General features: G+C 31.7%; 2 protein-coding genes across 3 annotated transcripts; both read left to right on the top strand.

Annotated features, from left to right (window-relative positions):
- Positions 1 to 970: 970 nt before the first annotated feature.
- On the top strand, positions 971 to 8,920 carry LOC100570227 (intraflagellar transport protein 46 homolog). Of its 2 annotated transcripts, none has more exons than XM_003248117.4 (7): positions 971 to 1,659; positions 2,914 to 3,029; positions 4,423 to 4,494; positions 5,871 to 6,099; positions 6,744 to 6,853; positions 7,011 to 7,129; positions 8,431 to 8,919. In XM_003248117.4, exons 1-7 carry the CDS (start codon positions 1,534 to 1,536, stop codon positions 8,556 to 8,558), a joined length of 900 nt encoding a protein of 299 aa, XP_003248165.1. In that variant the 5' UTR covers positions 971 to 1,533; the 3' UTR covers positions 8,559 to 8,919. The 2 variants fall into 2 exon arrangements, with proteins under 2 accessions (XP_003248165.1, XP_016664196.1); XM_016808707.2 differs by having other exon boundaries at positions 1,578 to 1,655; positions 8,431 to 8,920.
- A 573-nt stretch (positions 8,921 to 9,493) lies between these two features.
- Positions 9,494 to 24,669, top strand: LOC100570310 (homeobox protein rough-like). Its single transcript, XM_003248118.4, has 3 exons — positions 9,494 to 9,948; positions 16,519 to 16,756; positions 23,421 to 24,669. Exons 1-3 carry the CDS (start codon positions 9,654 to 9,656, stop codon positions 23,461 to 23,463), a joined length of 576 nt encoding a protein of 191 aa, XP_003248166.1. The 5' UTR covers positions 9,494 to 9,653; the 3' UTR covers positions 23,464 to 24,669.
- Positions 24,670 to 25,402: the final 733 nt, after the last annotated feature.

Genomic DNA, 25,402 nt, shown 5'->3' with positions numbered 1-25,402 from the left:
TTAGTAGTTTAGTAGTTTTTCACAAACTAATATTATCCTTTTATCAAATAGAATGCAACACAAATAGCATAGCACCGTACAATATAATTTTATTAAATTATAACAAGTTCTTATTTTGCCCCGCCATTATTATCATTTTACTACCAAATATACATATGTGTTATGTGTTTCGTGTGTTTTGTGTTCCTGTAAAATATTTCGCTAAACTCAATAAATTCATAACACACAACAGGATACAACCGTATTTATAAATTAATCTTTAAAATATTAATTTATTCTTATAAATTATAATAATTATTTGATTTTGTTATAGAAGATTAATAATGTGAAGTTTTTGTCAGTACCTGATTATAGTAATATTTAAAACAATTTTAGTCACATTCAATTCATATATTATCCGACGAGAGAATATTATAATATAAATTATACAATATTTGTTGCTGTTTCGGTGTAGTTAATTTTCCATGACGTGTATACAATTCATTTTGGGGTTTGTTTGATAGTTTATAATTTAGTGGTAAGTTTATATAATCCATGTTAAGTTATTATCTGTAAAATAATATTAAAAACGTTATTATATGACTTTCTCTCGTATCGACGCCACTTTAAACATTGGACATTATATATTTTATTTCCTTAATCCCATTTCCCTACAAACCGAATATAATCTGCACGTCCGTATTTTTTCCGGATGTGTTAAACGATAGTTTGAGAATACGATTTTTCGATTCACCAGTGCGGTACAGATAACTGCGATAAGTTTGTAGGATATCGGAGAAAATCCGTTTTAGACTTGCAATCAGCGCATTGAACGTTGAAGTCGAATCTAATATAATAATATAAATTATAAAAATCTGCGAGTGTTTTCAGATATTTGTCACTCGTCATGTAAAAAAGATTCAATATAAAATAGTGACTGGAAATAATAACTATTTTTAAACTTATAAGTTACATAGTTTGGTTCTCACATGGTTCTGCAGATTTGGTTAATATCATATACATAAGATTTGCATTCAAAATATATCGATGCTACATTATGTAGTCAACAGTTGTTGCGAAAGTCTGTTGTTAAAAATCTTAAGGCTCAATCCATCACCTCTGATTTAATAATATCTGTGCATATGTATAACTTGTCGATATGACATTATTATTATGCATAAATGTACCTACAATCAGTATATTATACTACATTGTAAAGCATTGTATAGAATACAATATCGTAGAGCGCTTTGGCGATGCTTGCGGCGGTTTAAAAAAAAAAATCAATCGTCGACCACTGCAGCGTAGGTATACAACAGCAGCTGGTACCTAAGTGCAGTTACCAACGGCAACACCGGTGACCGGTAACCAAAACAGTAGTTATCGGGGATAAAGCGCGTACAAAATGTATACTGTGCGTGTAATAGTATGGCCTTTTTGGCGGAGGATAACGTCGATACATATTAATCATATCTGTAATATTAACTCTCAGTCGTAACGAATACCTACACGTCATAGGTAAATAGGTTTGCGTCCTAATCGCTGTGAAATACAATGTACGACGAGGAGATTGACGTAAAGGATGCCGAGGATGTCGACAGTGAGTCGTCTGATAGCAGCATCGACAACGACAGCAGTAGAGATCTGAGGACGCCCAGTGCCAAGCAGCGAAAAATGTTGGTAAGCTAAAAATGTAATATTTTGTTATAGTGATTCTGTCCAAAACAAGAATTCACCGAGAGTTGCATTTTTTGTTGTTGTTATTGTGATATCAGGTGTTAGCTGTTTTAGGTATATAAAATCGATCAACTAACCAAACGATATTACATTAAATTTCACAAAAAATTACAGCAACACCAAAATCCTCTTATATCCCACCTTTCCTCACTTATACTTCCTGACAACTCCCTCGTCGCCTTAAAAGGCGCTGGTATCGTGATCTTTTATGATATATTATAATAAAAAAAATCAATAAATTATGTTTAATTTAAGTCTGAAGGGTTTTATCATCGGATGTTCGCCCCTATTCTTTGCCATTCTGTAATTTTATTATCTTGTTTTGTTGTACGTATTACTTCATTTACTTATTGTGTTTTTGTTAATACAGATTGTAAATTTTCTAAAATAAAAAAAAAAGGTATATAAAATATCAAAACAAGTAATAAATCATAATTATTTTCATTCAGTATATAATATAGGTTAGGTATACATTATACAATATACACTCGATGTTATTTTTGATACAATTTTAATTACATATAGTATCATTGAATATATTATTATATTATCATTGATGGTAGTTATATTGTATAGTATAGTATCTTGTATATTATATAAATATCTAATTCCTAGTAAGATTCGACTATAACTTTTCAATTATTTCCTCCTCCGAGCTTTATTTATTATTGGAAGATCGCTTATTATTAATCCATGCAATCACAGCTATTACCATAATAGGTAGATCCAAATGGTGTTTTAAATTAATTAGATCTAAATTATTACGAAGCTAAGAATTGTACCTAAATCTATAATTATTATTATGGTGGTTATAACACTATTGACTACATATTATTATTTTTGAATGTATTGTTTAATCATATTACTACTTTGTAATATCGATTAAGCTCAAAATAAATTATTAAGCATTATAAATACATAATATATTTACATATTTGCTTTTATATGATAAAATGTTTATTTCCTTCTCATTAACACTAGCCATAACTAAGCTTTTGCGAATATGTTAAGTGGACGGTTTGAACTTTGAAGAATTACATACAGGACGGGACAGTGTTAAATGAAAATTATTCTATATATTTAGAAATTGCCCGTTTCACTAACCCACCCTGTAGTATAGTACTCAATGTTTAAGAATAATAATATCATTAATATATACGATTAAACAATATAATAAAATATGCTATATTCAAATAGATGTCCAGTGGTTCAGGTCGGAGGTCCAGGTCCAGACTCAGAGCCGTGGATTACGAAGAAGTGGACGCGGCCGTGAAAGAAGATCCAGACAGTTTTGACGTGCACGAAGCTCAGAGGTAATCTACCGTGAGATGAATTTTTTCTATCAAATGCATTAAATTTTAATAATATTCTGATCCGAGCGAAATAATCGTGATTATTTTTTTTTTCTATAAGACATTGTTCAATAATTTATTACGCAACACACATCACTTAGCACGTTTTTCAATTGCTGAAGAATTATAATGTCAACATGTCAGATAATAATATAATATTATGTTTATTACACTATATTATATACATTATACATATTATTATATTATATAAATATATATTGTATGGTGTTCATGGACACACTCACTAAATATTTTACTTAAAATTCGTACCTGTGTAAGTGATTTTTTTGGTTTTTTTTTTCATTTATTCGTAAACGTCTCAGGTCCTAAGACCCAATAGCGGGCCTCGTTCATAATCAAATCGACAGCTGCACGGAACGCATTTAATGAATAATGCATTAAATTTTCTAGTGTTGTGAATAATTTGATAATTTCACAACAATTATTTATGTACCTATGCATAAAAGAATATACCTATAACGTATGCCAACAATTAATCATAATTACTGATTTATCCTCTCATTAGTTACCAATATTATGCAAATAAATTCGAGTACAATAATTAATATATGATTATAATAGTATAATAGCACATCTGTCATTAACTAATATTTATCAAAAAAATATTCTTTTTTTTTATTCCATTTCGTAATACTTGTTAATAACTCTAGTATTAACTATAGGTACATAAAAATTCCAATTATCATGTCAGTTTTTTATAGATTTAATCGTCATACTACATAATTAATTTGAAGGAAAAAATTCCTAAGAAAATACAAATTTTCACGTAAATTATGTGACAATGTTTATAATACAAAAATAATAACACATCAAAAATATAATATATGTAGATATATTGAGGAACTACCTAACTTAAAACTAACCAGAAACACTCATTAATTGTTGTTTATTTCAAACAAAAATGTACCTATTGATTTCGTTTGTAAAAAAAAAAAAACATATAATTCATGTTTATTTTATTAAAACATCTTACTATTGTGATTTTTTCTTAGTAATTTACCATTCACTATTGTCAATTACAAACTATTTAAATCAAATTAAAAAATGTTCAAAAAGCTCTTATTATAATTTACTATAACACAAGAGAATATCAAACACCATTATTTTTCAATGATCTTAAAATTTAAATACAAATTGCAAGAGATCCTTGCAAATAGAAATATGCTTTAAACATTTGAAAGCGTTCAGAATCAATATAGGTGTTCCAAATCATTGTGTGGCCTTTGTCTTGTAAAACAAAACCTTATAAAATGTATAATTTGAACATAATAATATGGTATATACAAAATTTTTTTTAATATATGAAATTAATTTATACTGCATTATTTGGTAGGGATTACAATAAAGACGTCGATCTTCTTCACTTATCCCAAGATATTAAAGACGTGTTCAAATACATATCAATGTAAGTATGCCATCTTAAAATTATGTAAGAAATAGTATCTATGTGGCTATAAGGCGTATATGTATTTAAGAGAATTCGATACCACCTGTTTTTTAATGAAACCGTGTCCATCGTATCGATAACAATTTTAATTCTTTATAAGTTTATTTGAGATCAATCAACGAACTTTTTCAAATATTGACACCTATATCTGACCTTTGAATTTTATTTTAAAATATAATGAATAAAAATTATGATTATACCAATGAATAACAAATAGAAAAGGTGGGGTGATCGAATTTTTTTTTATCGCATTATTTTACTTACTTTTTAGTGAACTATGTTAGGTGCTCGTTAACTACAGAATGACGATATGTGATTATGAGAGTTTTCGTGTAGGAGTACCTATCTCTTTTACTCTCCAGTCATAGAGTCACACACAATACTTACTAAACGCACACACTTGGGAAATTGCCCATATAATTGAACTTCTTAAAAACTGTTGGTATCGAACCCCCAATACGCATTATAATATTATACATTTATGTTCAACTCCAATATTGTATGACGAATGTCTCGACGTGTTTTTCCTCGCGAATTACTTTTTTTTTTATTAATATTTTGTCGAAGCGAAATTTTAGAAAATTATTACGTTATGGAAGGAACTATAATTATTATGCAATTTTATGTTTAAAACTTATGGATTCTTAAACACGAAGTACCAAATCAGCTAAGACTCCCAATTCGTAGAGCTAATTTATGTAAATATTTTAAAAGTCAAACTACAAAAATGTACATTAGGATACTTATTCAAATTTCAAATATATCATTAAAGTTGGGGACAAACTTGGTAAGACATCATCACCGTGTTGGATATATTATAGCAGTGTTGTTAAGGAACGATCCCTGGAATTGATTCTTTTTTAAAAGGAATGAATGAAGGAATAAATTCCATTATTTTTTAAAGGAATAGGAACGTAAATATTATAATTCTTTTGTTATTCTCGGAAAAGTAAAAAAAAAAAAACATTTGAGGAGAAAAATTTTGTATTTTTGTTTACTTATCATGTTATTAATCTATAAAAAAAAAATAATAGACAAGACTACCAATTTTTTATTCACAAATGACTTTGTGTTCTGATTAGTGATTATGATAATAACTAATAACTCATAAATCATGATTAACGAGGAAAAGAATGAGTTTCTTTTTCATAGGAACTAGGAATTGACCGAGTTCCTTTTGACATTAGATGAACGAGGAACTGAACGAATTCCTATTTATACTAAAGGAACGAGGAATCGAACGGATTCCTATATAAAAGGAATTTTAACAACACTGAATTATATAGTACACATCGGGTAGTATATAATATGCACGTAGACGTGTCCGTTTGCAGGTACTACCCCCAGAAGCCGAAACTTGAGTTCAGGTTGCAGCCGTTCATACCGGATTACTTGCCTGCCGTAGGTGACGCCGATGCGTTTATCAAAGTGATTGCACCAGATCCTTCCATACAGGCGGGCTTAGGACTGGAGTACTTGGACGAGCCATGCCTAAACCAAAGCGACCCGTGTCTGCTCAACTTACAGCTTCGGGCGTCGTGTTCGTCGTCGTCCAAGTCGCTGGTGAGCAAAAACTATTAGCGCTGCAATATACCACAATATTATGAAATATATTATGTATATAAGTACGATTAAGTGTTGAGTGTTTAGGTTAGGTTCAACTGACAACATTAATTTAAAAAATAAAATTGTTTTCATACAACATATTGTAATAGTTTGAAGTATTTATAACACTACATTTTCAAATATAAAAATTGTTTTTTATCTTTTACCTGGGAGCGGATTAGTAAATCTGCACCAACAGCTTATATGAGGTATACCCCTTGTCATTTTACTACACTTGTGTAAAAAAAATAAATTCATATTAATTAGACTATATTTCATTCAATATTTGATATTTGTAAGTATATCAAAATATATATTATAAGTTATTTTATTATTTTATTATTTTAAATATACAGCAGTATATTCGGCTTATAAAATAACAAATATAGGTTGTCTTTAAAAACATAATAAGCCCCAAAAACCAATAATGACAAATTACATTTTTTTGTTTATTTAAAATGTAAGAAAATATTTTTTCCAACAAAACGAATATACAATTATAGTGATTATAATGACGCTATCGCGTAGGCTGCAGGCTGTGAAATAATTAAATTATTGATACTCTATAATAATAAATGATAAAACTTGGGGATTTGTTAAAGGTGGTGAAAAAATTGGAGAGTGCCGAGAAAAATCCAAAAGTCATCGAACAGTGGATACGCGACATAAATGAATTGAACCGTGGAAAAACGTCTGCATTTTTTTATTCCAAGTAAGAATTGATATACATATATTATACTCAATACATAAAAGAATTGACGGAATTCATATTTATGTATTATATTATATTACAACACACCTACTACACTGCGTGTACAGTAATTTATTAATATTTTGCAAGATAATATTTTACAATATTTTGTCAACAGAAAAATGCCAGACGTAGAAACAGTAATGGAACCGTGGATGGACGGTGGCGATCAGAAAAGCAGAGACATGCCGGATTTCGAAAATGCAGATTTGTTGACTCTTGTTGATGAAGTTTGTGGTAAGTGTATCGATATTTTTTTTGAGACAACTTACTATGAAAATAGAAAATATATTTAAATGTGATGATATACCTACCTAAGTCCTAAATGGTATAATATTACATTGATGAGGCGGGTCATTTATCGAAATATATCAAATAATATTGTGATATATCTATGGACTGTGGTATTATACTATTCTTTTATAAAATGAACGCGTTTAGGTACCATATTATGTTATACGTATATTTATGACATGAGGATGGAACATACCTCTTTAAGATTCTGCATAAGATATAGATCTGAATACCTATTGTAGTTTGAATGTTTAATGGTGTTTATAATACTATCAAAATCAAAATTCAATTGATTCATCGTTTTTGAGTTTTTAACTTCGTGTTTCAAAGATATTATAGGTTATTGACTCACGATAATGTGTTTGGAAAATATTGGAGCTATGGTGATTTGAAAATTGTACTAATTAGTAATTAATATCTATCCATTATAATTTGTAAAACTGATACAAGTATAATAAATACTAAACCCTAATATTACATCTATTTTACCCCTATTTTTATAAAATCATTTTTAAGGACTATATTATGCTTTCTATAAACATTTTAATAACTGAGAAACTACGAGTTCAAATTTTAAGCTAGGAACTTACATCAAAAATTCAAATTTTCAGAAAAATTATACATTAGTTATTCTACATTAAAAAATGTGGAGGGGTTCTTATTTGAAAAACAGAAGTTTGTATCAGCACAGGACACGGTACGCTTAGGCAAATGTGTGGTTTTTTCAACTGTGGGGGAAGGCACTGTGGGTTTTTGGTAAGCACGTGTGTTTGATTTTGGTAGAATTTCAAATTGGGTACCTGCAGATATCTGCCATGCCCGGTCGGGGGATGGTATGGTCTCCTCCGCTAGACAGTTTCTGCACAGAGAGAGGAGCCACCCGTGGTTGAGATTCGAACCGGCAACGGCACGCGTCGGAATCGACGCCGTAGACCACTCGGCCATTTCATCCCGGAGTTAATTATTGTAATGAAAATTAAGACTTATCATTTTTAAAAATGTCACGTATAAATTATACGGTATATACACAGATTTCTATCCTTGCCGATAGTTTGTCGATGTCATTTGTAAAGGGACTATACTAGTAGGTAGGTACATATTATAATTTATAGCCTAATATAACAAAATAATATTATAGACTCCGATCTCTGTATAATACCTAATAAGTATACTATTATGAGTTTATTACTTTGAATTGCTTATATTACACGTCCACTAAATCACGCGATTGAAATGTGTTTCAGATTACTTCGGGATCCCGAAGACTGACACGAAAGTTGAGTCTCTGCACCTGTTGTTTTCCGTATACGTGGCTATCAAGAACTCTCGAGCTCAAAACACAACCGTCCTAGCTTCGGACAATAGCAGTTAATACGAATTAGTCACATTCACAAAAGTGGTATTAACTAATATAATATGACGTTGTCGTTCGGTGTATTGTGTGTATAATACATAAATGTTTATTATTTACTGTATATTTTGTGTTTATAGTAATATTATATTATAAATATAACAATCATGCATGTTTTTAGTAGTGTATTAGTGCCATTCCCTAAATGCAAGTCTACGGGTGAACGATCGAAAAGCATAATAATATAATAATACATAAATATTATTATCATACATCGCATAAACGATTAACCAACATTATACTACCATTATTACCTGTATATATATATACTATACTATACCATTATATATTATGTCATCTTTGTATAAAATTATCGTGCCCTTCGTATCGATCATCCGGAAATATAGTGTTTTTCATTAATATATTATTATTATTATTATTATTACGTCAACGATGAGATAGCTGCAGTACCTATATCGGCTAGTAACGGCAGTAATGCGTATAACCTATCGCAAATAATTATAAATAATAATAATTAATGTAACGATTAACGAGATTGTTGTCTTTTAGCACTGGTGCAGCAGTAGAATTTAAACTATATATACCTACCTACTTACATTAACTCAATTGAATAAAAAGCGGTGATTATACTATGCGTATGATTATAAACCTATAGTGTACGTGATAAAACCAAATAATATAATATAATAAGTGAAGTAGAGACCGTTTACTGCACCTGCAGGGTCGGATGTGTACACTGCACAGAGCGTGCTAAAGGGGAGGGAACGTGACTAAAACGGTCGCGTGGTTAAGAAGACGGGGGCGTGCATGGGATTTCGATGGCGGGGAGGGGACGAGAGAGCGCGTGCGCGCGGACACGACGAACACCCCTTTCTCCGGTGCTTCAGCGGATCGGATTACACGGCTTCAACCCTTAAAAACACTAACAATGACAATAACAATAAACGCGTGGGACACGCCCTCCGCGGCGGCGCGTCGGCGTCGTCTACGGTGCGTGGCGGCGGCGGCAACGGTGTCCAGTCCCCACGAGCCCTCACGTACGCGCGCACACCGCAGACATAATAAGGCAGGTACCACCGCCGCCGCCGCCTCGACATGACCGAATCCGGAGTGGCCGTCCGCCGGCCACTGTCGCCCAGAAAGTTTTTCGCCATGTTGTACGAGACGGACGCTGATGTGGCCGCTGCCGCCGAAGACGTACGCCGTCCACACCCCGGCCGCGCCGGCGACGTCCCGCTACATCAGTGGTACGGACTAAGGCGGCCGTCCGTCCCGGGGCAGCTCGCCGCCGCCGCCTCAGATGCGTCACTGCAGCAGCACACCGTCGTCGTCGTCCGGCCGACCGCCGCGTACGTCGAACACACGTTCGCCGCCGGCTTGACCGCTTTTCGTGAGTATAATATCCGCTTGACCGGTGACGCCGAATTTCTAAAAACCAACTATAGGACCGATCGAAAATACAGCCTCTCGTGCAGCCAAAAGTCTATTTGTACATTATTACACTTCGAATGTGAAGAAAAAAACGATTTCTGAAAGGTTGATTTGTTTGCTTTTCCAAATAAAATATCTTTAACGCGCAATGCATATTGATATTTTTGATAAATTACACCGTGTAATTTAATTCGAGTAACGTACGAAGTAGGTACCTATGCAGCTATGTATATAATAATATTATTATACGAATAAAAATATAAAAAACATATTTTCTAAATTTTAAACTATATGAACAAGTATTATTAATGTATCCCTATAGTTCACATTGAGTAACCATACATAATATTATATTCTGCAGGCATAAAATCATAGCCGCTCGGCCTCCGTTCTCATTTGTAGAGAAAAATCTAAGGTATGAGTGCCCGACCTAAACATAGGGTTCGGTTCCACTGCGCCAGACGACGACGGCGTTATATGCCACGGCCGTACAATGTCATCGGTATAACGACAATGTTGCAAACGCGTTAATAAACAGACAAATTTGCTGTCTCCCCTCAGTGTGACCTAACCTAACACAGATACAGTACCGTAGCCGGAAAAAAGGATAACATTTTTTTTTTTTTTGGGGGGGGGGAGAGGGCTCTGAATTATTTTTCTTTAGTTTTTATCAAGCTATAATACTTATCTCCTGTTACTTTAACACGCCATTGTTCATAAAAAAAAATCGAGGGGAGCACTTGCTCTGGGCCCGGAACTGCGCAGATATGATGATTATTTTATCGTGGATGGCATCGCAGTTAAACACGACGAGTTTCTAAAATGATAAGCACAACATTTAAGTTACGTACCTAATTGTGATAATCGTAAAAAATATAAAATAGTTTCTTCCATTGAAGATGGAACGTTTTATAAAAGAAAATAATCATTAAAACAGTTATATTATATTGTCCTGTACTTGTTTTTCCTAAGATATATTTCTACAGGTTCACGATAAAATAATCACCCCGTATATGGTTTTGACCTGCGTAACGGCTAAGAAAGTGTTATTCATGATGCACGCATACGTCTTATATCATAATAGGTCTAAACGTGAAGATTTGACACTTATTATAGATACTAGTAAATTTATTATTTCTAGTATGTACTCGTACGGCCTACCCATATATCAGTGTGAACTGGTGTTTGAGTGTTTTATCCGGAGCACTACTTCTTAGAGCTTGTGAATTACTAAAGATAAACTATAAACGAATAGAAATCGCGCTGACAATCTGATTACCAAAAATGTTATTATCATTTATAATAGGAGATAGGTACTTGGGTAATGAATAATATGCATGTTCATTTTGTATGTATCTGTCGCCGATAAAATGGGTGTTAAAGAGTAGTTTTGCACTCCTGGAACGCGATGAACATTTGTTTTTCAATATTCGATATTTACCAATCAACGTAAATAGAAAACTATTGTGCATTACCAATACACAAATTGCATATGTCTATAAAATATGATTCAAAAAGAGTCTATAAAAATAATAGTACGTGTCAAAAATGGTCATTCAACATGCTATAATATTATATATAAGAATAATTTGGCAAGAATGTCAAGTGTTTACGGTTATAAGTTTTTGAATTACAACAAAATAAGGGAATCGATTTAGTCAAAAACTGGTTTCGTGTTAGTATTTCCGTTTTTTCCTAATTAATGAGTAAATCACTGAGAGTTTTATACTTTTGATTCCATCCCTCCCTAAAATTACCAACTACATTCCTACTAGAAAAGATATTGAAGTTAAAAATCGAATTTTCTACTATAAAAACTGTCTTAAGACACAAAAAAACACACAGACCCATTGTAAAATCAATACATTTATTGATCAGATCAGAATCTAAAATATGACAATTGTATGTAGTTGTGACAGTTTTTCCCTAAATTATTAGTATTGATAATCATAAATATAATTATTAGTGTACCTGTTACACATATTAGAAAAATGTTGTTTTTAGAAATATTCGCAAGTCAAACAAGTCAGGTTGGAAATAAATGTATAGAGAAGATTTAATAGAATTATTAATACTCTTTATTGATATTTTATACGATCTCCAAGTCCGAAATCCCATAAGACATGCATAATATAATTCAAAATATTATGTTACTTTTAAATGTCATAAATTACGTTTCGAAGGTCCTTATATAAATGACAATTTAAGATTTTTTTTTTAGTTTCACAATAAAATATTGAATTCTACACCTGTCTACTTGCAGTTTTAATATATTTTTGGTTTTATTACCTTAATATTATACAGCTACGAATAGTGTTATTTAGAAAATTATTTTTTGTCCTATACCTACGCACTAATTATTACTACAATTACCATTAAAAATATGTTACGTGCTATGTAACAGATTGTGGAATTACTTTAATATTAATGACAATTTAAAATGTAATCAAGTTTTTTTTATAATATTTAAATTTTGAATACTTCACCGGAAACTAATATTATTTTTATTTTTATATTGAAAAAACTCACTTACACGAACACCGTGACATCAACTACATAATCGACGTGTTTGACAATGTTTCATTATGCATTTTTTTTTTTTAAATTTAAACACATATTTATGGTAATTTTAAAAAACAAATTAAGTAACTACATTAATAATATGATGTATAGGTAGGTACCTACTGAGATAATATCAATCGGCGTTTTCTATGTACGAGTAGGTAATAAATTTAAAAAAAATATGTATAGCCGTATAGGCAATGGGCAAATATAATATAAACGAATAAAGCCGAATTGAATACGTAACTGCCGGGTCGCACAAAACATTTAATGAATCTAATAGTGAACTAATGGTCCCTTAGACAAGATTTAATGGCCCGCGATTAGTGGTCCATTAAATTTTTAGTAAACCATTAAATTTAATAAATTGTTTATGCAACCCAGCATAAGAGTATTATTATAATCACGCAGGTGATGCGGTGGTTGTACATTTTATTTTTCGTACGGACACAATATACGTAATATTATGAATATAGGTATCTGTTCGTGTTTGGTGCATTCAATACTTCCACGTTCATTTATTTGATATAAAATACGAACTATGGACACAATAATTCCGAGTCATATACAATGACGTAACATGATAATATTAAAAATGTTATTGTCATACGAATTAAATAATATGTAACTCGACTGACATGTTTTTTATCATATCACGTTGTGTAACACGTATAAAAATCTGTTTACGAGTACTTCTCCCTTTTCCCCTATAACCGACTACAGTCTCCCATTGAATGCATTTAACTGCAACGGTTTACTATAATTATGAACGCTAACTGCATATCAAAATTATACACAAGATATTATGGGTAGGTGTTGCAGTATTTTCATAGGCGGGTACACCACCAGACGATATATATTTCGTTGTGGTCGACATGACGATATTGCGTGAAATCGCGTAATATTCTGATAAGTAATAATTGATATAATATTAATTATTATATACATTGTGGCTAATACCTATTGACCCGTGGAACTTTTCTGACGCAAAGTGTTCGCCCCATAGGTATTTTTTTTTTTGGTTTATAATTTTATTTTACTTGGATATATATTATGCGTTGTGTAAATGCGAAGACACGTTCTACACGTCCGAATCGAACGTTTATATTTTCATCTCTGCACTGCTGTGCATTAAGTCAGGTTATCCTTCACTGACAATATTATTACAAAGCGAAGAGTTCATTAAAATATGATGTAGGTGTTCCGTAGGCAGAACTCGTTTCGCCCTTTAGATGCATTTCGTATTGCATAATAGTATAATAATTATTATTCCACATTATGGTATTATGCACGTGTATCTGATCCGGCATTAAATATAATAATATTACAGATGAAATAAATTCATCTTTAACTTAATAATTCAAAAAAATATCTCCAGCTGGGTCGTTATACTAAAAATTAGCACGTACAGTTTATTTTTTTTTACATTAATTCATACGAACTCATGTCCAATTTACAATATGTGTTATTTATATTATAACTTATAAATAATGACAGATTTACAATATAATTCAATGTACAGTCCAAGTAGATAAATAATTACCTTAACAATATAAACATTATTTAAAATTTAAATTCAAATTAAGTGATATAGTGAAATATATAAAAAAAAAAATAAAAATAGGAATAATACAATTTATATAAAAATTCGATTAGTGTGAGCTATTTATGTATAGATACAGAAACATTTTTATCAGCAAAAAAGTATCCAGTACCCCTTTAATGTAAGGATTAATAATCAATTTATAACAATATATTGTATTATGTTGCATGCCATATTGCAGTAATAATTTTCACAGTATCTTTTTGGCATGTAGGTATAATTGGCCAATTGAAGAGTTTAGTGCAAAAACCAGATAAGAATTTTGTTTTGCTTGTCCTAAAAATTAGTAAAATGTGACTCATCTGGTTGTCGCACTGATCCCTTCAGTTACAAAAATATATTGAACTATTTTTCTGGATCAGTCAATAATCAACATAAGTACCTACGCGTATTATGTAAAAAGTTTAAATGAAAAAATATTATATTCTATATTCTATATTATAATTTGAAACAATTAACATACCTACTTCATAATAATAAATAACTATATATTATGATGTCTTTGGTTGTGAAAAGATTTGTATCTAATTAAATTACATGACATTAAAATTAATACATATAAAAAACTACCCACATAGATATTTTATATTATTATACTATTCATTGATAGCTTATGTAAAAATAAAAAATTTATATTTGAAATTTAATTAGTTATAGCCAATAGGTATCTATTATAGTATTAAACATAGTTGTAGGTAAATACAACATACACGCTGATTAGGTATTTAAATAATGTAAATGTGTAAAGATACCTATAACATTATGATATCGAGTCCTTATTTGAAGTCAATGGATCTGATATTAAATAGTAGCAGATGTTTAATTGTTTTCTAATACTGTTTTGAGTCTTGATTTCTCAATTTGTCAATCCATTAGATACAATTAATACGCTTTTTTTTTAATCATTTTAGCGTGATATAATAATTATTTAGCGCCATCTAAAAACGCATATTCTAAAAAACATGAACATCATTAAACAATACCACCTATTCGATTCGAGAAAATTAACCACAACATTCATAATAATTCAAACTATTAAGTATCTTTTGTATAAATGCTAATTCGATGGAAATAACTTCTAGTAGGTATATAGGTACTTTTAATGTTTTTTTTTATATTTACATCATTAATATGTTTAACGGATCAGGTACATAATATTTTCCTAGCGAGACTAATTTTAAATTTTGTGGAGGACAACAATTGTTGAAATACCAACTGTGTAAAAAAGTTAAACAACAACTAAATTATTAGTAACATGATATTTGATTGTTACGCAATTATTACATGAATTAATTGTATATAAATTATAATTCCATACTCAACACATCAGAACAAGTTATAATATTGTTGTGAAATTTGTCTTTAAACATTATTCTATGATATTGTTTTGATGTCGTGTAATAATTACTTATTATTATAATTCAAGTACATATTTTTGAATAAAATAGAATAATATATTATATATTTTTAGAAATTGGAAAAATAATGAAATAAATAATTTTTCTAGTCGACTATTTAGACCTTAATATACTAAACCTTATATACTATAGACATAATTATTAAAAAAAAACGTATGTGTTTTATTTGGTTTTAAATTTAAACGTAGGCACTTTTATTCGTTAGTTTTATGTATTCCGTTATTGTTTTTATCTATGGCGTATTTAAAGATTTCGTAGCCCATCACTACATAACACTCGGTGTAAAAAGGAAATCTTTCCAATATTGACCCCTATTATGGACATACACAGGCATACCATATGCCATCTAAAGTTTCTTAAATCACATCTTATAACATACATGGAATACGATACTCGGAAGTCGTATAGTTACCTTGGCTATTATAACTACTGGCATATAGTCATTATTATGTTACGAGTCAATATACGCCGTTTACTGTGTAATAATGTCATAACACAACAATTAACCCTCGTACTTAGCCGCCTAAGATATTTCGTAGGTTTCCTAATCAACTGCCTATACTATACCTACCTACTTGCAAAGAAAATAATACGTTAACGCGTTGAACCAATTATTACATTCGATTATAGCACTGCAATTATTGTAGGTGTACAATGAAAAATAATAAATAATATTATGTGTGCGTAATAAAAACAAGTAATATACCTACTAATGACAATTATAAGAACGTAGAACGTCTGATAACACATTAATTTGTAAGCCACGAAAAATCTTAAATCCGATCGTCCGAAATTATGTACGCGCACCTCCCTCAAGGCTAATGCAATAAATATTATGGTTTTGAATCATTTCTTTTCGCGGCTGTGACGACGATGTGTCCTGTTCGGGCTAGGGTTAACGTAACCCGCCTAACCTAACTGCCTAACCGCTTCTGTTCGTTTGCAGTCGAGAGGAGGCGACGGAAAGAAGGCCGGGCGCCCCGGCGGCAGAGGACCACGTTCAGTCCGGAACAGACGCTCAGCCTGGAAATGGAGTACAGGAGCAACGAGTACGTGTCCCGGAACAGAAGATCGGAATTGGCCAACGCGTTGGACTTATCCGAAACGCAGGTGAAGATTTGGTTTCAAAATCGTAGGGCCAAGGACAAGAGGCTGGAAAAGACCCATTACGACCAGCAGATCAGGTGAGAAACGTCGTTTTATAAATATAAAGCGCAAGCGGCACTGCTATGTCGATAAAATATTATTCACTATCAATAGTCTCTGCGTCGTTTAAAAATATGATCACGTGGTTCACGGTGAAGGACGATTGTGCAGATGTGCATATTTACTATGGCTGAAAGTATATTATTTTAAATATTGACTTAGACGCATTTGAAAAACTAAGTTATAACTGTTTGCTTCACAATTTACTGCAGATTCTCGACTTTGTGTTCAACTTTATTGTGTTGCTTTCACGAAACAATATTATCAAACGTCTTCTTTCGAATCCAATATAATGTTTAACTTCCAATCTATGAGTATGTTGGACAAAACGTTGCATTTAATCTTACTCAAAACTAAAATTGGAAAATTGTCTAAGTATTATTGTAAGTAACAGGGTGTTGTAGAGACTAGCGCCAACGTACTTCCCAATTTAGTATCATATTACATATACATTTTAACATATGACATATAATATAACATTTATTATTTTGTTTACAGAGATGCAACATTGACTTAAATTTATTATTTGAAAAAAATTTAAAGAAAGAACCTCGTATTCTGTAATTTATATGGTTTCGGAAATTCTAAAACGAATAATTTAAATTTTAAATCAGATTCCCAGGTTCTGTGTTTTGCATAATATTTTCAGTTACAATATTCAGTCTTTTAAATACACTTGATTTTAAATATGGCAATATATATATATGGTATAAATATTATTATATTATATTAATAAATGTCAGGATTAGGGGCGTATACAAATTACAATTGTTTTAACAATATATCAAATATTTTCGGGCGAACACTTACTAAACACTACATCTGCGTAATCGTCCTGCACCGTGAACTGCGCGGTTAAAATTATGATAATTTTAGCAAAATTTGATTGATTATACGCCAAATGTGTGGAATGCTGATTGTATTTACATTTTAAATGTGCTTATTTTATAATATTCTGTATCCTGTATTCTGTATTCTGTATATATAACGATTTAAAATTGAAAACAAGATCTATAATAAAATATAATATTTTGTTGCTGTGTGCGCGTGTATGCCCAATATAATACGATGTATGGGTGGATCCCATATGGCCTTTTTTCAGAAATCAGTGAACAGGTAGTTGGGGAATGGAGGAAAATAGGAAAAATCCTATTCGGGGCCTTGGGAAATGGACCTTTTTTTGGTTATTTTTTCATGTGGTATCGGCGACGTTGCCGGAATTTCTTGCGAGTTACTTCGGCAACGCCGCCATCGTTTATTAATTAATTTAATTAATACCATACAAATATTTACAGGCCTCTCGGGAAGCCGACCTGAGAGTGTACATTCAGTTTCTATTTCTGTAGAAGTTCTTGGTGTGGGCCCTCTCCACGGCCTTAGCCCACCGTCCTTGAGTTCTCGTTCCCAACGTTCGCGGCCCGCCGGATTAGAGTCACGTACAGTGTCTAATTCTTTCTTCCTTCTCCTTCGAGCTAAGTATAATATTTTCTACCATCTTACATAGCAGCCTGTAGGTTTCTACTGCCTTGTTTATAAAAACGTGGCCTCGCGGCAGGGTTCTGCGGCAGGTCATTAAACACGGGCCCACATATTATACCCTGGATGTCGTCAACCGCTAGTGGACGTCCCAACCGAGCCTGTAGGTCTACCCTCATCAGGTCGAAATGAGGGCAGTGTAGAATGGTGTGCTCCACCGCGTCCCACTCTTTTTAGCAGGACTTTTAACGAATAAACTGTCAAAATTTGAAATTCATAAGATAGTAAAAATATGTGTGACTGTATTTTCCATAGTTTTTAATCAGATACTGTAAAAAATACTTACAGGGAAAATTACATTAATTTTCCAAGCTTTTGTTACTCACAAACAAAAATTGTATCATATATAAATCTGAAACATTTTTAACAAAGTCGAAAATTTCAAATATTTAAATAGCATAAAACGATCTAAACCTATTTTAAAATAGTGTAATTTCTAGAAAATTCTATGTTAACCATTTGGTGAAAAACTGAAGTTTCTTCAGCAATCCATTTTCGAAATATGTCAAATGAACAAAATCGGCGTTGTTCATACCTATCTGGTTTTCCCTAATTTGAGAAATAAGCTTTATATCATAGCAAGGGCGATTTGCTTGAAATTTTTTTATTAAATAATACATCTCGTAACAAAGTTAATTAATATTTATCTTAATATTTAAGATTTCATACATTTCGTTGGTTTTATTTAAGCCCTTTAATGTTTACGAGTTTACCAAATTTTAGTAATATAATTGTGTTTACGACTTCAGGTATATACTAGCTAACATAAGACCTGGGATTTAATTATTTAACAAATTACGATTATTACATGTTATAGAATACAAAAGAAATTCGTAATAATGAGACAATAAATAGAAAGTAATAAATTATTGAAAACAACCTTAAGATTTGCATGGTACCAGTTGAAATAAATAAACAACTTAGTTTACCATAACATATAATAACTATATAAATACAATAATTTTTTATACAATACATCGTAACGACTGTTTTGATTTAATATATTATAGTCGTAACATTGAATATCGTGACTAATTTCCATTACAATCATGTTAACATTCCACACCATATAGCTGCAGTAAGTATAACGTCATTATACTTTGTCTAAGCGATTAAACATCATGGTGGATAATGCCTTCACATGGACTTCAGCTGTCTAAAATATATAAAAGATTTAAAAATATGCACTCACTGAAATGATGCGAAGATCGGATTACCGCCGGTGTACAATATATTATTATGATCGTATGTAGACAATAATAATAAATAATAATAGATGCCTACTGTATCGGTGTTCCGGTAGAATAAACATGCAAAATATTGCGAATAATGTAGAATTCCACACAAGATAAACTTTATTATATGATAAGCTGATGTGTTAAATTTCGTTACGACAATAACACATATCCTTATTTAGCCCATCACAATAAGAAGTATTGTTGTATTGGCACTAATAGAAGTACTTGATTCAATAGTACCTACTTGATATAATATGACGTTCACAACCGTAAACAATAGCGTCGCACACCACAAGGTAGAATTCAATACTTTGTGTAAGTAAATAAAAGCGTTTTATTTAAAAACCACATTGTTTTAATGATTAAAACTGCACATATTTACTTGGTTAAAAACCGCATACTTTTTTTTAAGTTTTATTGTATTTGAAAACCGCACTCTATATAATGAATTTATAATTATTAGTTAAAAATATATTGCGTATATTTAAATGAAAAAATATAAAAGAAATAACTACCGACAGCTGCAGTAAGTATATGATCATCACAATAATTATTATTAATTACATATAAATTAATGGACTGCACTTAAAGAGAGAGATACAAACTGTTGCGGGCAAGCATGGGGTAAATAATTGAATGGACAAATTATTCCATTATATTATTTATGACTTTATCAAATATCAATGATAGTTTTCACTACTTATCAGTTTTATAATCTATAAATTACAATAATTTCATGGAATGAATGAAATATAATTATTATTACTTTGATGATTGCCCTCAACAGTTTCTATCTCACTCGCACAATGTACATTTCAGATTCGGATAGACGGGGGGGGGGGGGGGAGTGAGGAAAGCGCAGTCCATTTATTGATACGTCTATGAGTAATTTAAAGAAAAATGGAGTGCTTCTTTCAAACTTTTGGGTAAATTTGGTAAAACTACTTTTCGTCCATAATACATCTGGTTCGTAGATTAAAAATAGTGTGCGGAATTTTGTTATGCGATAAATCATTAAATTTTGTGATTTTTGTCTATCGACCTTTGTATTAGTCAAAAGCCACGAGTGTGCTGTTGTATTGTAATATTTTAAAGACTGCGTTAATCTAGTGGCTGATGGATAATATGGTACGACAAGTATATAATATTACAGTAGTGTATGGGTCCGTCGTATGTGTTAATGTTATATCCGAAACCGTTCGGGACTTACATCGCAGTGTACATCGCAAATTGTTTGTCCTGAGCGCGTCCAAATACACAAAAACAGTAAACATTTTTGGGTCGAGCATCCGCCAACTTCGTTTTTTTATTCTACAGCAATATTAATATTCTAGTTTGACGTTTTTCAAAACGCTCTCATTCAGTGCCATCCGCGGTTTGTTTTAAAGTCAATTGGGATTTAATTTTTCAAAAAAATGCTTCAACGGTTTCACCGTATAGATGGGCGAGTACCTAAATCATTGCGTACGAATACGATACGCGGACCTCGTTCGGCTCTCGTCGTGCACAATTTCATTTGTATTATAATAATATGTGCACACATATTTTATATTATATGATCGAAAATTCTGGTGCGATGTACCTCTTACCTATACCTAAACTTAGGCGGTACGCGGAGACACGCGACACGGCATTAGCGGCGTTTCGTCATTTTATCACGGCCGCGTATTGTATTTTTTTTTTATTCCGAAGAGAAAAACTATACCGTACTTACGTTCGGCGACGACCGCGCATCATATTACACTATACGCGCATAGCAAACAATAATGTACAACTCAATGTCTCAATAGCGTAGTGATCGGCGCGTTGTGTACCTACATATTATTATAATACAATATATTATTATTATTATTATTATTATTATTGTCATGTAAACGCGCCGGGCGCAAAGCCGATTCGTTTACGCGTATTTTACCTCGGGCCCGCACAAAAGCGCTGTGCGAAAATTAGTCAGATGTCGCGATAGTATTTTATTCGCATTATTTTTATTGTTATTTCCACGTTTTTCGCGCACGCCCGCGCGGATTTCACGGCTGTTTGAAAAACACTATGCGCTGTACCTATATACGTCGTTTCCCCCTCCCCGATGGGTACTGCCTGCCCTGCACGCAATGCCCCGCACCTCATAATATTTCTTATACTACACATAATATATATATATATAATGTTATGTATATATTATATTGTGTATGATATATAATATTATATTTACAGCGTATATAGATCACAATACGCGCCGTGGCGAATCCTAATCAAATCACACGGCCCGATAGATGTTGTGCACGTCTCCGACAGCTGTTTAAAACGTTAATTATTATTTTATCGTCGAGTTGTATGGATGGGGCGACCGGCGGTTGGTCGCGCGGTGGCTTATTCGTATAATATCATCACCTATATTATAATATCATGCACATCATACAAACAATACGTCGCGACGTACCTATATAATATAATATACGCTTTACATGCGTTAATATAATATATACGATCGATTCGGTTCCGAGTTAACGGATTTGCCGCCCGGAGGAACATAATTTTACGGCGTCGACCGTTATGATTGTATTATTTTACTATCTAAGCACCTGCAGTCCGACAATCATCGAGTATAGGTATCTAACGACATTTATTCAAATAAATGAACATGTAACATTATTAGGTATAATTAATAATATCCTTTTAGGTACGAGATATTTTCGGGGCTAAGGAAATCGGTACAAATTTAAGTTTCTGTAAAATTTAAATATGCTGTAGAACATAGGTATAAGTACTATATTGTATTACGATAAAACAATATAACAATAACAATATATTAATATTATATTATATCGGGTATAAATGACACAAGAAATTAGAAAATACATTCTTAATAAAACATATACATTTAAAACATTATATATCTATATCTATACTATTATACAAAGAAGAGTAAGTTGTTAGTTGACGTTGTTGAGGGTAATCTCTGGAATTCCTGAACCGATTTTGAAAATTATTTCACCCATAGAAAACCATATTTTTGTGAGTGTCATAGGCATGCGTTTATAAATAAATCCAACCCGAGGAGGTGCTCAAACAGGAATTTTGAGATTTAATTTGGAAATTTTTGTTTATATAAATGGTTGCTATTGGTTATAGGAGAGATAAATAGTAGAAATTAGTATTTATTATTTTATTGTTTGCCATTGGTTATCGGGCAGATTAGGTACAAGCATGCATCAAATCGAATTTTCACACATTTCCTACAACGGTGGCCGAGTTGCACTTATAGCCGCTGATCGGCGTGTCGCCTGCCAACTTGATATGCTGTCGCACATTGTACGTAGTTATTCGACATAGTCAGATTGCCTACCAGGGAGTCTGAGTTGCACTTACTGCAACTAGTTAAACCCAAAAAGAGCTGAACAATCACAATTTTTTTAAGATTTGTCAGTTTTTACGGGAAACGAAGTGCGCGGGATCAGCTAGTAACATTATACATTAGTCTGAATATGAGAGGGATTCAGCGCAACGGAGTGTTAAAACAAGTAACGAAACAAAATGTCATATTATTATTATATACTAGTTATACCTATACAAGTGGACCTGTTAAAACTATTAAAAAACGGTCAGTTATACTTTTTGATGATTTGATAATAATTTCAGTTGGAATAAGTAAAAAATAAAACTAAATTAAGTACCTATAGGTAATTTTATCATAATAAGGGTGTGTTATTGGCGGTGGGAATAGATAATATTGTCTTTACGAAATAAACAAAATGCTCCATACGCCATTGACGGCACTCGTAATAATTAATATTATATAATATGCAAATTACTATTGTATATTATTACTATATGCTATAATGACGACGTTATCGTTTTTGTTTTCCAGGCAGATGTTCCAGCAAAACGGATTCATTTTGCCGAAGATTTAACGGTGGGTTAAGCGTGGTCGACGATAACGATATTATAATACAATAAACCTACCTCGGAATAATATTGTCACCATATATCGCTGTTAAACCGTGCTGTACATATATGATATATATATTATATCGTATCTGCCCGACGAAGATGGCGCCAAAATCTCGCAAGACGAAAAGAGCGGAATCCGTGAAATAAGATAGGCGTATTATATTACGTATATTATTATTATTATATATTATATATTATTATGCCGAGACGTCGTTGTCATCCATCTATTTGATCGCGCGAAAAGCAACGAATTTCTCAAGTGTCTAATATTATTATTATTATTATTATTATTATTATTGTTTACGAGAGATCTCTCCTCGCGCCGTTTATGACTATTTTATTTATTATATTGTAATAATATTATTATGTATAGGTATGAAGAGTGAAAATATTACGTATGTTTAGGGTCTTACTAGGTATTCGAAACTATATTATATTTCGTAAACACACGGGACGTTGCAAACGGTCGATTTAAATGCTTGTCGTTTTGGCCGCGTTAACTGTACGCATATACCTATATAAGTATATAATAATATATTATACAGCATGTTATTCACGCGTATAAACTATGTAGTTACATTATATCATTACTATTATACATAATTTATGTGTATATGAATTCCATTATACGTAATATATTATAATATTTTTGTGTCGAATTGTGTCGCATATGATGGTGTTTAATAGTGTAATATATATGGATAATTATTAATTAATACCCATCACATGTTCACCTATACATACTATCTAGTCGTACGATATTGTTTTGTATTTTTAAGCTACCAATGCAGTGCATGTTTAATATAATAAACCACTCGAATAAATACAATTTAGTCTATATTTTTTAACACCACCCACGTACCCATCATCATAATATGGGTATTATAATTGTGTAATTTTGACACGTGCGAGCGTATAAAGATAAGTGGCGACGACTCATTGGTGCACGTAATAGTCGTTGTTGTGAGGGGCTGTTTATTAGCACCCCCGGCCGAAGTCTCAATACGTAGAAACTGGATGGGTAATGCATGGGTAATGTGGGCAACTGTCGTAGTGTAAAATTGTTACCTCGTTTTACATTATATAATATATATTATATTATGATCGCATTATAATAATTATGTGTATTATAAAATATGTAGATAAAATGATTGACAACTTTACTACTTTCTTAGTATATATATTATATACTATATAATATATAGTATATACTCGTTATAAGTTATGAATAAAAGTACATTATATTATTTTAAATAAATAATAAAGTGATTGAAATACATTGTCTATCGATAATATGATTTGTACCTACTCATTATTATAATAATATCAACAACCAAAAATATATCGGTAATAAACACATTATTTTTTTTTTTTGTTTTATTTTTATTTATATTTTAAGTTTTAATACGAGCAAAAGTGCGCAGTATATTGTACAAATCAGAATTGTAACATTTTTATTCGTAGTCGTATAGATCAATGCCGAAGTTATTAGTAAGGACTGTGTATAATGTCATATACTGCACGTGGATATTGTTTCTTATAGTTATTTTGCTTAACTTCTTGTAAGTTGTATTCATTGTTACTAGTTATGCCAGACGAACGAAGGATATCCAAAACTAGGAACCAAACAAAAACCTTGTACGAAACTGTGCATTGATCGAATAATGTAAGTATAAACAAGCTTACAATATTTATAAAAGTACAGGTAAGTAATGTCGAACGCAAAACATTACAGACTGCGTTTTACGTATTTATTAATAATATTATAACACTGATGGTTCGAGCGCTCCCGCAGTTTGTACCAATATTTTATGGACGTATAACCGACGTATATCTGCGTATAGGGTTACTTCGGAAAATCGTATCTATGAGGTATATAACAGGCCGTATAGGGCATAC

The sequence above is a fragment of the Acyrthosiphon pisum genome, chromosome A1, assembly GCF_005508785.2.
Source record: "Acyrthosiphon pisum isolate AL4f chromosome A1, pea_aphid_22Mar2018_4r6ur, whole genome shotgun sequence".
In the NCBI taxonomy this organism is placed as follows: Eukaryota; Metazoa; Arthropoda; class Insecta; order Hemiptera; family Aphididae; genus Acyrthosiphon; species Acyrthosiphon pisum.
This window is presented reverse-complemented; position numbering and strand designations above follow the sequence as displayed.